Below are 15,000 nucleotides of genomic sequence, written 5' to 3' on the forward strand. Positions count from 1 at the left end.
TTTTTCCAAGTGATACATTTAGCGTGATACCCACCCGTATCCGGAGAGGTAAGTTCAAATAGCTTGTAGCACGTTCAGGAGAAGCAATTTACATGTAGCTACCTCAAGACAGCATTATCCTCCTTGCCCAAAACGGAGGATAATTTTTTAATGATAGGAATTGCTTATCGCTGGACGGAAAACCTTTAAGAGGGAAGAGCAATGTTTGAGTTTTGGCTATCGACAATTAAATATCTGTAACCGCTTTTGGCGCGCGTTTCAGTTTAACTGTGCATTTCAACAAATATCTGAATCTCTACACAGATGCAGAGCTTTTTCTTCCCATTTAGGACAGTAATCAACCAGATCAAAACAGCATTTATTTGCTCTAATTAATATTGCTGGAAACAATTGTCTCTTTTATGAAATAGGTTTTAAACAATGTATGAAGATTTAAAATAAATGAGAAACTAGAAACGAACACCTCGCTGATCACAGATCACTGTGGAAACCTGACTACTAACATGCCTACCTTATTATGGACACTTTGAATGACTTCAGTCGCATTTTGTTCTATGCTAAAAGCTGGTACATTCTTTTTATTTAAGTTACCTTAAACTGAAACATGTTTCTGTCTTACATGACTGTCCACGCAATGATGATAAGGGTCATGTTTACTGTAGTTGGCCTCGGTCGAGAATCGTTCGCTTACTTATGTCACTTATTGGCACGGAAACTAAAGATAGGATATTTCGAATAAGGATAAACTCAGTCTGTTAACCCTTTGGTTGTAACCACTAAAAATGCGATACAAGAATTATTTTGTCGATACACATTTGTTATTCTGCTTCCAGTATCAGAACAAGTCCACAATGTCGCCGTAAGTCACGCAAACAAAAAACAGTAGCACTGTCTATGGGGGTGGGGGGAGTGGCAGGGGATTTTCTAGTTTATAATTTATAATGGCACTATTAAAGTAAGCATAGTTTCAATTATGGCCTGTTTTGTTTCTGTTTATACTGATTTCAATGTTTCTTAAAAATAATGCGTCAAAGTACCAGGATAGCGCGATGTACCCTCCACTTGGCACCCCGTGACAGATGATACTTCATATCCTCATTGTAATAAGCTGAGAAATAAGCTTGTGAGTCAGACAAATATGGAGAAACTTACAGAAAATCACTTATGTCTTACATGTAAAACTATTCAGTCCCCTATCAGGCATCAGAAGAAAATTGACCATCTACGGGCATTCGTTTACTGTTTGCGTGACTTACGGCTAAATTGTGGACTTGTTTTGAAACTGGAGGATGTGTGCTGACAGAAAAATGCGTGTATCACATTTTTAGTGGTTACAACCAAGACATGGACTTTTGCTATAACCAAAGGGTTAACAGACAGAGTTTCTCGTTATCCGAAAGACCCTATCTTTAGTTTCCGTGCCAATAAATGCCACCTTTTTTCTGTCGCGCAAGGTCGCACATTTAAACTTAATCGTGTGAGGTAACAACATACAGCGCCCAAATCTCTGAGTAGCGGTAAGTTTTCCAGGGTTTCTTTCCCGCAATTACCGCTGTTAACAAAGGGTCTTAGTTTTCGTACGAAAACTAAGAGCGGGGTTGTAGTTTTCGTACTACGAAAGCTAAGACCAGGTCTTAGGTCTTAGTTTTCGTAACACCCGAAATTATATTAAAGCCATAAACTAACGTCACGCCCATAAAAATGTATTGTTCATTAGCGTGATTTTTTTGTTTTTTTATGACCTGAATCTCGCCCGTTTATCGCTCAGAATATCGTCCAAATGTCAGAGTAGTACAAATGTCCCGCTCCATTCTCGCTCATTTATCGTTCAATTTTTATCGCTCCTGTCAGGCTGATTATCGTCACGCTGTGTATCGCTCATCAGCGAGACTTTTTATGGCCCGAATCTCGCCCGCGTCTCGCCCAGAATTTTCGTACGGGCAAGGATAAACTCTTTGAACAGAGTAGAGGAAGAAGCTCTCTGAACTTCCCCCAAGCGGCTCTGACTCTCGTTACAGTGGTAGCTTCACAGCCACCGCTTGCAGCAATGGTGTCACCAAGATAACAAAAACAGTCCAAAAAAACAAAAAAAAAAAAAGATAACAAAAACAAAAAAAACAAAAAACAAAAAAAGATAACAAAAAGATTTACACTATAAATAGCAACAGAACTTTCTAGATGCTTAGAGTAAAAGTATAAAAGCAGATGGCGGTCAAAAGTAAATTTCTTATTTTCATATCGAAGTGAAAGTTTTCCGTCGAAGACATTTCCATTCAGTTTGAAAAAGGTACGTTAAGGTTTTCAACAGTTCAATAAGGCCCAAATGCGTCACCAACACGCCACCGACGCACCACCGACGCATCTTATACGTTATAAGATTAAACAGCGGCCAATGCGTCGGCCGACAGTCGACCGACAGTCAACCGACGCATTGGCCGACGTGTTGGCCGACGCGTTGGTGGGATCGGATTCTTACCTTTTACCAATAATAGAAGGGACTGACTCACTCCTTATTTGCGCAGGGGCTTACCAGTATGTAACAGTACCTCTGCAGTTTTTTTCTACTCCATTTTTGTTCTGGTGGTAATAAGTCATTTGTCTCAAAGAAAGCATATACGTTTTCAGCAATCAATAAAGTCAACAGTTTCCACACAAGTGGCAAGCACGTTATTGGCCTAAAATTATCAGCAGATCTGCCTTTTGCTGGATCTTTTAAACAGAGAACTGTCTTGCCATGTGTCATCCACAAAGGAATTTCTTCTTTTCCACAAACAATAGCATCCAATTGCTCTGTAATTCGCACATGACAGGATGTCAGTTTTTTAATCCAAAAGCCCTCCACCCCATCAGGCCCAGGAGCTTTCCAGTTAGGTATCTTTCTGCAGTTTATCTTTACCTGTGATTTAGTAATTCTCACCTCTTTTTGCTGTTGGTTTTTCCATCTTTCACTTTCTTTAGCCACTCTGCATTTCTGTTATGACTAACTGGATTGTCCCAAATCTAGCCCCAGAATCACTTGCACTCCTCCTTATCAGGGACAATCTTTTCCGTATTAAGCTGACCATTAATTTTATTTCTGTAAAATAAATATTTTCGGCGAAATATTTTCCCGTCCGGCCCTCCCACTCAGTCAATAAGTACATATTATCGCCCCTGTCAGCTCCATCAATTTCTTGCCTTGGTTCTTCAGTCTCATTTGCTTCACTAATATCTTCAACTTCTGTTGTGGTGTCTTCGTTTGTAATTCTCCTCTTTACATGTATCTCCTCTAATTCCTCCTCTGTAAGCCATCCATTTTTCTAATCATTCTTTCTTGGTCTACAATTCTTTGCTCAGTTGATTTAATAAGTCCTCTTTCCTCCCATGCCCTATATATACATTCTTTGTCTGTAACCTCTCAATGGGACTCCTGGCCACTTTCCTGCGTCGATCGGTTTGCTTTTTGTAATAACACTCCATAACTACAACATTAAGTTTCTTATGCCATATTTGTTGAGTTCTTTCATGATCAGCAGTACCATGATGATGACCGGGTCTATGCTGCTGTTCCGTAGAACAGCTGCCGGACGAAGGACCGTCACTATGCGCTTCAGCCCCATTAATGTTGTTGAATTCATTATTTAGATCTGACATTCACTCATCATTGAGGTTTGTGACTTTTAGGTTACACAACTACCGGAATATGCTTAGTCTGACCTCTAGCCTTTGGCCTGTCTAGCTTGGGTGACCCTACCAGGAGCATTTTGCTCCTGCTAGCATAGCCCTTAGGATCACTGAGGTGCACAAGCCTCCCCACCACAACAAGGTAGTCCAGGATTATTATTATTATTATTATTATTATTATTATTATTATTATTATTATTATTATTATTATTATTATTATTATTATTATTATTATTTTGTGACACTTGTAAAAAGTTATGTAAGCCATAGAGTAATACACAGGCTGGGGCGTTAGACGTGGCCCACTAGACTACGTGTAGGAATACTGAATCTTCCTAAACTTTGTAAAAAATATATATATATACAAGTTGTATATATATTTTTTCAAATTTCCCCATTTTCAAATTTGCTTATCTTTAAATGTAACCGTCATTGTTGTCAGTTGCCTGATGATTGCTTCGTGTGAAGCATGAAACTCTGAGTAGCAAATAAATGAATTAGTCCGACTCCAGAAGTCTTTACGTATTAGACAGTACTGTCTGCAGTTAGATATACCTCTTTGGCATTACAAAGCTTTTGCTTTCATGTCCAAATTGAGCACTCTACTGGGATGAGTCATTGCCGCTAGCAATTGCGCATGCTCACTAGCTCGCTAGTTTGAGCACTCTGGCATGGCTTAGATGTACCACATGTGTGGGACATTTGGGGTGGCTTTATAAGCTTAACCTCCATCCCAGACATCAGCACTGCACTGATGAGGCCCAGAAGGCCGAAACAGTACTATATATATATATATATATATATATATATATACATTATAATAATTACATATTACATAAATGAAATTCCAAGTTGCTGTGAGTGTGTGTGTTGAGTATAGATCACATAACAATTCTGCTACCGTTACCACATACCGGTAATAATTATACTAATTATGTGCTAATGGTAGCATTCACAACAACATGGAATCTATTTGTTTTTATTATAATGAAGAATTAACATTTTTTTTATGATAATGCAAGCCCTGCATCTGTTCTCTAATAGATCATAAGAGAGAACCAATCAAAATGCATGCATTATTAAACTTATTTGCCAAAGGTGAAGTGAATATTGGTGAATATTTACTGAGACGTAGTCGAGGTAAATATTCCCCAATATTTACTAAGCCTGAGGTGAATAATTATTTTAGACTGTGTAATTTTCAGCGGTGAATATCAAGAAAGCGCAAAACAATGGGTTAAAACAAGATAAAAAGGCATGAAAAGTGCTTGATTGGCTTAGCAGCCGCGCCACCAAAATGTTATATTCACCGGTAGCGCGGTGAATAGAACACTATAAATTCTTATATTCACCGCTGAAAGTTATACTAAAACTCAATAGTACACACTGAACCGTTTACTAATACATGTAACTAAAGAACTAATTAAACCTTGGTCAGTTGATTAAAAGACAATTAAATCTAATTGATAAAATCGATTGATGAAACATTCTTAATTTCATTACAAATAAATTGCCACCAAGTTAAATTGATCTGACAGATTTCACAAATACTGTACCTTTTCAAAAGTATGCACAATGCCAGCCATCGCTGCGGTTATGTTTCCATGAGTCGTCAACACTCCTTTGGGGTTCCCTGATTTAATTCCAAAATATATATGATAAGTTTAAAAAAGAGGGGAGGGAAGTGTGGACTGCTAGAAAGCTGAATTCACCAGTAAAATTTCCCACAACTGATTTACTTAAAACATGAAAAATATCCATGAAATCTGCACACTTTTACAACATGGATTACATTTTTTAAACACATTCCTATCCAAATATTTTTTGTGCCCAAACTTTCAGCTCACATACAATGGAACCTTCATTAAGCGGCCAGCGATCAAAGTCCCAAAATAATTGTAGAATAATATTGTAAATCAAATAAAGTGGGCACCTCTATTAAGCGCCTGTGGCCACCTTTTGGCTGCTCGGATAAGAGTTCTCCTATTGTTTTCACCTCCATTAAGTGGCCACCAAGAGTTTAATACGCTTAGTTTGGCTTTTCAGCAAGAATTTTTAAAAATAATAATGGACCTGTAATGCAACGTTTAAGTTACACGGATTAATTGCCACCTTTTCCGGTTACAAAATCAACTCAGTTTACGCCAGAAAGTTTAGATTGCTCATGTTAAGTTGGGAGAACCTCATCTCAACATTTTGAGTAGTATGTGCTGTATTTTTGTTTGGTATTAGAGCTGTCTCTTGTGCAAAAGTTGTCAAAGTCTCTAGATAAAGGTGTTTGTTTTAGAATAAAGCGAAGTTTCTACTAAAGATTATGCTAATTTCTGACAAACCTCTGCTATTAAAGCGGCCAACCTCCATTAAACTGCCAACAGCCATTACCCTGAGGGTGGCCGCTTAATAGAGGTTTCACTGTACAGTTATAATTTCACTTTCAATATTAACAATGTTAATCAAAGACGTTTTTACTAGAAAACCTCTTGACTGAAATGTCAAGGTGAAAAACGAGAAGTAAGGGTCCACCAATTTCCAAATGTATTGCCATTGGATCAATGCATAGATCAACACACTTTACTCATCTCGATTTAAAGTTTTTACCCACGCGCTTTCCAGGGGAAATCCCAGAGGTTAGCTTTTGGCTTAGTCTTTTTTTCTTGCATTCAGTCTTGAATCCCACTCAAGCTTGTAAAGTGCATGTGCAAAATTAACCAAAAGCGCATATATACATGGCATGGTTGTGCAATGGCTGATTCATCTTTTATAGCGCATGTGCGAAGTGGGAGATGAGGACAACACCAAACTAAAGCTCTATCACTATTCCACTGGACATTCTCCACAACACAAATAATACATGTATTTAGATGATTAAAACTAACCTGTTGTCCCACTTGTATAACATACCACTGCAATATTATCTGGTTTGGGAGGCTACACATGACAGGGAAAAAAAACACCATAATTATAATAAAAATGGCAGGGAAAATTTTGGATGTAAAGTAGAACTATTACCAGTATTTACAATAAAATTGATGCTAAGACTAAATTGTCCTCGTTTCTTGTTCAAGGTTCCAATCATCAGCTGGAAACACAACTCAGTCATCAGTTTTTCAGTGTTAAAAGAAGTGGTCTTGGATGAAAAATTTGCGCTCATCCATTTTCTATAATAGTTATATATGTTACATCACACACATTTAAAATGTTATCATAAGATTCTTGTCTGACCTTCTTCTCATGTCTGTTATTTTTTCCAAGCTCCTAAACGGGGTTCAAGCAACAAATTAGCTTTCTGCCAAAAGGCCTCGATCATCCAGCAAAAACTCTCAGTTCTAATTAATAAAAATATTTAAAAAAACTTTTTCTGAAGCATCACAGTGCAAAACTTTGTATTTCAACAACTCTATTAATTAACAGCAACCCTACTTTCAAAAGCACTGGACATTTACATTTATTCATTGTAAAGTATTTCGTATAATGAAGATGCCAAAATGTTAACTGTTTTCATAAAATTTCAAAGCTCCTAGAACACTGCATTACAGATAGACAAAAATATGATGTTGCAGTGATCAGTCGATCAGTTTATGGGACTGATTCTTTTGGGCGTGATTGTTTTGTGGCAACAAATTAATATTGTGATACCAGTACTCTCTACATACATGTCACGTCTCCAGTTTTTGGACTCAATCTCCATCTCTCCAGCCGAGAAAGCAAACTCTCCAGCTGAACTTGGGTTAATATATATCAAATAAATTATTGTTCCACAAATGGAAAGCTGGTTGAGATCTGAGAAATCAGCGAGAAATATGGACCCCTCTGCTGACAGCCCATCTCTTCTCCTCTTTCATTGTTATTGTAACATGAGTAAGATGTGTTATTAAACAACCTCAGAATTCAAGAAAAGTGATTTAGGAGAAATCAGATTTACATGTAAACGTTTTTGCAGGGGAGCATGCTCCCAGACCCCTCTAGAAGGCTCATACCTTTACTGCTCGCTTAGTCTGCGTGGCAGGCGTTCGAAGGGGACAGAAAGGGAGAACCAGCCGGAGAACAAGGAGGTCACGCAAGGAAGAAGGGAAAGGAACGCCCGCAAGGATGCTATATATTGTTTTTCCCATTTTTTTGTGCAAAAATCATGATTGGCTAGAGTTAAATGTAATAAATTAGAAAAAATGTTATAGTCTTACCTCTAAGTCCGTAAAAGAAATGATTTTAACTCCCATTTTATCTGCAACAACCTTCTCTTCGTCAGCAACAGCAGCACCAATCTTAACAATATTTTTCAGCTTGGGGCATTTCTTAGCCTCTTCCAAAAGAATTTTTAGCTTGCTCTCATCACAAATGATTGTTGTCATCTGAGCTGAAAAAATAAGTTTTACAACATCCAGGTCCACTCAAAATCCCTTCCCCTAGCGTACTTTACTCTGTCCCACGGGGACTAGCAGCAAAGCCTGGAACTGAGTTTACATGATCGCCCCAGTTAAGAAATTTGACCGAGTGAGAATGAGTACCATTTTTTTCATTTATAAACAAACAGAAAACAGATCAATATTACAGGAATAACCGCCGCCAGGAAACATTGAAACAGGGAAAATTCCATAAGATAATGAATGGGGTAAGAATCAGTAAGAAAAAGTGGAAAGCTAGAATAATATCATTTCCCAGGTCAAGTGGCTGCTGACACCGCGAATGATCTCCGTTCTGCAAACATAACTGGTCACGTTCTCGAGATGATATGCAGAAGGCGTATCCACAGATTCAGAAACAAAGTGCTTTAATTCTGTACTGCCACAAAGAAAAGCTAAGAGCAAATAAACAATACCAAAAAGCGAATTCATATTTCACAGTCAAATCACCGCGAACAAAAACACAATTATCCTTGGGTAGTTAACACACGGCTTCCTCGCATGTTGAGCATGCTCCTAACGGTTATCAAATGATTGACAGATTTCTTTACTGGGCAACCATGGAAAGCCCAAAAGTGGCAAAGATCAAAGGCAGCTGCTAGCGCCCCATGACTCTGTCTAACGCCAGACAATAGACCTATGTACAGTAATCAGCTAACTCAATGTTGTACCCAATTTAGACCCTTTGGGAATAAAGCATTTTGTTCCAGGTATTTCCATATCATTTAAATTGAAAGATACTATAGCTGAAACAACCCAAGCGTTAACAAAAATGTAAACGTTAGGCCTAAACACTGTTCTTTAGATACATGTAATATTAAGCCTTAGAGGTTAGCATGTTTGTAAAGGTTTGGGTTGTTTCAGCTATGGTACCCCTCACCCCCTACCCCTGGAATAGACATGCCGTGGGGAGGGGGGGGGGCATCAGGGTGAAAAGGGTCAAATAACTGAATCATCCATTAATACAGTGGTTTCTGACCCCTAGACCATATAACACAATGAAGGAAAGACAGAAATCAACAACCAATTAAATTAATAATAATTTATCAATAATAATAGTAATAATAATAATAATAATAATAATAATAATAATAACCATATTATTATTATTATTATTATTATTACTGATGCCTTCAATCTGCTCAGAGCCGCTGCCCACCGGTCTTCAACCACCGAAGAATGAATTTAACCTTTTGTGTACATTGGTAAAACCAGAATGACCCTGGTTGAGGCCTTCACGCAATAATAATTGCTAACTCTGTGCCTGATACAAACAAAACTTACCACAGTTTGTGCGATTGCAATGGCCTGTATTTTCAGACTTCAAAACACAGTATTTCATGGCAACAGCAAAGCATTATGCAACATTTATAGCCTTGCATATTGTTATTTCAATTCAAACTAATTCGAAATACTTTTTACCTTGGTTGACAATGTAGATACAAGCATCTGGGCCTAATGTATCGTACAAAGGAACTATTGACAGTGAGTAAAGGTTGCATGCCTGCTCAGCAATCACCCACTGAAATGGAAAGAAGAGCAACAAGGAAACTGCATGACCAACTGTAATGGGTAAAGTTTCTTCACAAAATCTGGAACAAAGGTCCAGATAAGAGACATGAGCCTGACAGGTCAAAAACAAACAAAATTGAGTAGTAACAGACTTGAGAAATTGAACTGCAAGTGACCCAACAGTTGGTGTTTCCAAAAGACATTTTTCTTCTAAAATACATTCAATAATTATGTGGAATGCTACCAAAGTATAGTGTGGAATCTATAATTTACTCGACATGTCACTGTTAACAATTTGAATTCGTCTCTTCAATTCATGAACAATCCCATATAGTAGTAAAGTGGCCAATTTAATATTGCTAACAAGTTCAAGGTCCGAAAGTACCAAGGAAGTGTTGAACTTAGTCATTTCCCCAATGTTAAGCCTCTTCCTTATAATAGACAGCTAAATAGTGGCCACATCTACCTAGCATTTTAGCTATGGGGTGGTGTCTAGTCTGAAATACCCAGTGAATCACTTCCTTACTGGGTTGTTTCTTTTTTTAAATCCCTCTTGAACTCGGTTCTTAATAGATTTCACTCCTAACAAATTTTACTTAGATGCAAGCAAAATGTCTTGTTGAGATTTGCCCGAGCCAAAACAATGCAGCCCGCCAAGTATTTCTGCAACAAATTGGAACATTGTTTGGTTTACCAGCTTGGGCATCATTCAATAAAGTGAAAATGAATAAAATAAATGTATGCCTTTGAAGTGCAGGTTAAACATCGTAGATGAAATTGCTTAAATTGTCTAGGTACTAAGTGTGAAGATCATTTCTCCCCTTCATCTACAATAAAATGTATCTATACAGCAAACTCTCCCAGAACATTCTGAAATCTAAATCCCTTTGCAGCAACAATAAAAGTCCCAACTCTACACTAGATTGAGATGATATTAGTTTTAGTCTCGAGACAACACTTACAGTATGTCCAGATATGCATATATTTAGATGCATGCCCAATTTCAATGTCTAAGCATTTGCTACCTTTAATTTCCAACAAATAAATTAGATTAAAATGAAGCTTTTCATCTTTGCTTCAAGAACGGAGTTTAGAGCCAGGACACTTTGTGGCATTCTATATTCCTTGACTTGGGTGCTGCGAAGTTGAGAAGAAGGGCAAGGGGACGCATTGTGATACTCATTAAAATCAGCATGCATCCAATTATACTTGACATGTATTCTGGACAAATATTCTCAGCCTGAGACAACTGCAGTGTTATCCCCTAATCTAACATGTAAGTTTTGCTACAACCTCAATTCTATTTGGTGCATAAACACCAACAAATGTATGTCCACTGTCAGCAGGATGGCAGCCAATTTCCACCAAACCAGAACCAGTATTGAAGGATCTTTCAAGGACCTAATAAAGAAAATGACAAGGACCCTCACAGTCAATTCAAGTCATTCAATTCGTGTTGACCAGGTTTGGCACAGTGGTGAGAGCTCACCTCCCACCAACGTGGCCCAGGTTTGATTCCTGGACCCGACGGCATAGTTGAGTTGAGTTTCTGTTGGTTCTCTACTTTGCTCCAAGGGTTTTTCTCCAGGTTCGCCGGATTTTCCCCCTCAGCGAAAACCAAAGTCATACATGGTCCGTATACCGGCAGCCAGAAGTATCATTATAGTGTGCTTTCGGTTCGACCTTGTTGTGCTGCATCGTTGTTACTGTACTAACTTGCAACGACGATTAGCGTGACAGTGTTATTAATATTCTTATTATTATGCACCACTTAAGAAATTATTATTTGAATCAGATTTTCAAATCTTTGTTGTCCCAATTTTATATTTCAAATTTCAGTAGTATTATCGCAGATCTGTATATCAAAAGAACTGTCACAAGGCCTCAAATTTGTATGAAAACCACACTTGAAAGCTTTTGATTGGCACAGAGACTCATTCGTTACATCATTTTAGTAAGACTACCACAAGACTAACTTTCATTCAAAGTGCTACTATGACCAAAAAAGAATTATTCTTATTCTCCTTTTGAATTCAAAAAATATGTTAACTAACCATCAAGTGACCCAAGACACCAGGCCCCAGTCGTTCAAAAAGTGGATAACACTATCCACCAGATAAGTCACTTATATCCATTGAATAGTGCAATTGGTTTTGCTATGACTTATCCACTGGTTAGTGATTTATCCGGCGGATAGCGCAATCCATCGTTTGAACAACTGGGGCCTGGGGCCCATTTCTCGAAAGTCCCGAAAACTTTTCGGGCCCGAAAAGCCATTTGTGAAATTGCCAACCGCTGTTTTAGAAAGCCGATCTTTTAACATGTTTTCAAGGCAACAAAAACAAAAATAACTGCGAAGTTTGGCGAATTAAATCCTCTCCGTTCTTGAGATACAAAGGGAATTGTGACACCCGAAAACGCCCCGTGAAGTTTCGGGACTTTTGAGAAACGGGCCCCTGGTTATTTTATTAAACTGGAATTTTCCTATTTATTGGTCTGCCATTCTCTATTTTCGAATTCCCCACAATACACTTTGTTTGCCCCCCAAATTTTGCATAAACCATTGTTTTTAAATGCTCTTGGGAATATGCAGTGTCCTCAAGAGCATTTGAAAACAATAGTTTATGCAAAATTTGGGGGGCAAACAAAGTGTATCATGGGGAATTCGAAAATAGAGAATTACTAACTTTATCATCACAAGAGAGCTGGATTGAGCAGAAAATGACGTCAAAGACACAATGATTTAAGAACATTTGCAATGAGTGTGTGTGGCTGAATTAATATTCAACACAGGAATTTCAGGCTTTCAGACTTTTAAACTTGTGTTTTGCATTTATATTTAAGCCTCATTTACCCTCTGAAGTCCAATTGGTCACTTTTGAATTTGAGTAATGGCAGACTGTGAAATCCAAACCTTACACTAAAAGTAAACTGCCTTTGTTAACTAAAGCAAACACACACTCAAAATCTGAAGAAAAAAAGGAACAGTCACGGTTTTTTGATAATAGAAGCAGTACTTTTAGGACAATACCGGTAATGAAAAATGACCTAAACAGTAAATTCAATCTTTTGAAAGTGATACTTGGTACCCAAAAATATACCTCACCTCATTATAAGTTAGCCAGACATAAGGCCCCCCTGGACGGATGCGATAACCCAAACAAGGCTTATCCCCTGGAAACAAAAGGAATTTAGAAAGTTGCAAGTGAGTGATTTAAATTAATTTTTTTATCACATAGGGGAAAAAATTACTGAATGCTGATTGACTGAGATGGAGGGCATTTTTTCTTAATCACACAGGCACTTTTGGAAATGAAGAGGACATTCATTACTTGATCCTGATTGGTTAACAGTTGCCTATCCAAAGCAAGCGAAGTTACAAGAGATTCTTCTTCAAGATTCTGAATCTGATTAAGCTGCTTTGTCCACATGTAAAATACAGTTTATCACAGGAAAATTTTCCCAAAAAACATTACTGTTTTTTTGAATGGGAATTCCGCAAATTCCCATTCACAAAAACATTGTTGGAAAATCCGAACACTTACCATTAATGTATTTTAGAAGGAAAACATTAATGGATTTAAGAGATTTTACATTATGGAATTTATTAAAATCACATCAATGTAAAACAACTTTCCATCATGGTTTTAATAGTATTTACCATTAGTGGAAAATTGCAAAAATCATCTAATGGGATATCAGAGAAACACATTCATATTTGAAGGAATTCCCATCATGGTTTAATAACATTTACCACTGTGCAAAAATAAAAGAATCACAAGATGGGTTTTTGAAGAAACACATTCATGGTTGATTAAACTTTCCATCATGGTTTTAATAGTATTTCCCATAGTGGAAAATTGCAAAAATCATCTAATGGGATATCAGAGAAACACATTCATATTTGAAGGAATTCCCATCATGGTTTAATAACATTTACCACTATACAAAAATAAAAGAATCACAAGATGGGTTTTTGAAGAAACACATTCATGGTTGATTAAACTTCCCATTATGGTTTAATAGGATTTACCACGGTGAAATTCAAGTAACAAAGGATGGGTTTATGAAGGAACACATTCGTGTTCTACAAACTTCCCATCATGGTTTAAATAGCATTTACCATTCTGAAAACTCAAGTAACACAGGATGGGTTTATGAAGACACACATTCATGGATGACTAAACTTCACATCATGGTCAAATAGGATTCACCAAATATGTGAAAGCTCAAATAACACAGAATGGGTTTATGAAGGAACACATTCGTGTTCGCCTGACTTCCTGTCGTGGTTTATGAGCATTTGCCACCGTAAAAAATCAATGTAAAACACAATTGCTTTATGAAGAAACACATTCATGTTTGACTACAACTTTCCAACATGGTTTTACAGTAATTTACTATTTATGGAAAACTCAAGGTAAGACAGGATCGGTTTATGAAGAAAATTAATTACTTAATTAGTACTTAACTAAGGAATGGACTGACTCTTAAATTTTAACCAAAAACAGGAACATATTTTTAGTGTCCATCTTTGAACACCACTTGATTGGAAATGGGAATATCCTACATCAGTATATTAGGATAGAGAACTTAGGCTGCAACCTAAAAAGCCTTTCTTTTAATTATATCCGCTCGGGTTATATGCTTCAGTTCTTTTCCAGAATTACTGTGTACAATTTCGTTATCAAGAAGATATGATGCGACAATCTGAGCTGCCTTTTCTTTGTCCAGGTTTTGAGTCTCCTTTGCTGGTTTCAAACTATACTTTTTGATGCAAGAGATGAGCTGATGTTTAGCCACGTCTTTGAAACCTATGGCATTGAACGCCACTTGCACAATCACTTTTGCTGCTGGTATGGGTACACATTTCTGTGGATTACAAAAAAGGGTTGTTAACCAAAGCAAAGAAATAAATGGAATTAAAAGCTCCAGATGTCCTCTTATTCATAACTGCAACATTACCTTTTAAATGCATGCAAGTTGTAATTCCTACAGCATGTATTGTGAATATTCTCTTCACATACTACTTTAATGCTTATTAGAAAATTGGCTGGTTGGAAGATTTTTCATGTACATTGTATACCCGGGGAAACGAATTATCTCTGTACAAATAATTATATGTGTGAGCCACTTTCAGCAATTAAGTTGGGTGAAAGAAATATCAAAAGATGCACCCCTGGAATGCTACCGTAAACACTGAGAAAGTTATGGGTGGCGAATGGTACCTCAGAAAAAGTGGGTCTCGGAAAAGTTGTTGTCATTACTTTTTTTATAGGGTCTCGAAGCTTCTTACCAAAGAGTCTTGGGCTCAAATTTCTGACTAGGATCTCGCCATCTCAGTGAGTCTCTCATTAAATCATTCGCCACCCCTAAAGTTGTGGGCACATTGATTCAGAAGATAAACATTCACTAACAGTGTCCA

At 37.4% G+C, this 15,000-nt stretch overlaps 1 protein-coding gene across 1 annotated transcript in view; it reads right to left on the bottom strand.

Moving 5' to 3' along the window:
* The window catches only part of LOC138004044 (long-chain-fatty-acid--CoA ligase 1-like), a 43,191-nt gene that overhangs the window by 21,591 nt on the left and 6,600 nt on the right, over positions 1–15,000 (bottom strand). The window contains exons 4-10 of the mRNA XM_068850439.1: positions 12,682–12,749; positions 10,869–10,976; positions 9,486–9,585; positions 7,845–8,017; positions 6,886–6,918; positions 6,540–6,591; positions 5,220–5,296 (exon numbers count right to left, since the gene is read on the bottom strand). Coding sequence (XP_068706540.1) covers positions 5,220–5,296; positions 6,540–6,591; positions 6,886–6,918; positions 7,845–8,017; positions 9,486–9,585; positions 10,869–10,976; positions 12,682–12,749 — 611 coding nt within the window. The remainder of the gene's footprint in view (positions 1–5,219; positions 5,297–6,539; positions 6,592–6,885; positions 6,919–7,844; positions 8,018–9,485; positions 9,586–10,868; positions 10,977–12,681; positions 12,750–15,000) is intronic.

This window comes from Montipora foliosa, chromosome 5 (genome assembly GCF_036669935.1).
Source record: "Montipora foliosa isolate CH-2021 chromosome 5, ASM3666993v2, whole genome shotgun sequence".
NCBI classification, from domain to species: Eukaryota; Metazoa; Cnidaria; class Anthozoa; order Scleractinia; family Acroporidae; genus Montipora; species Montipora foliosa.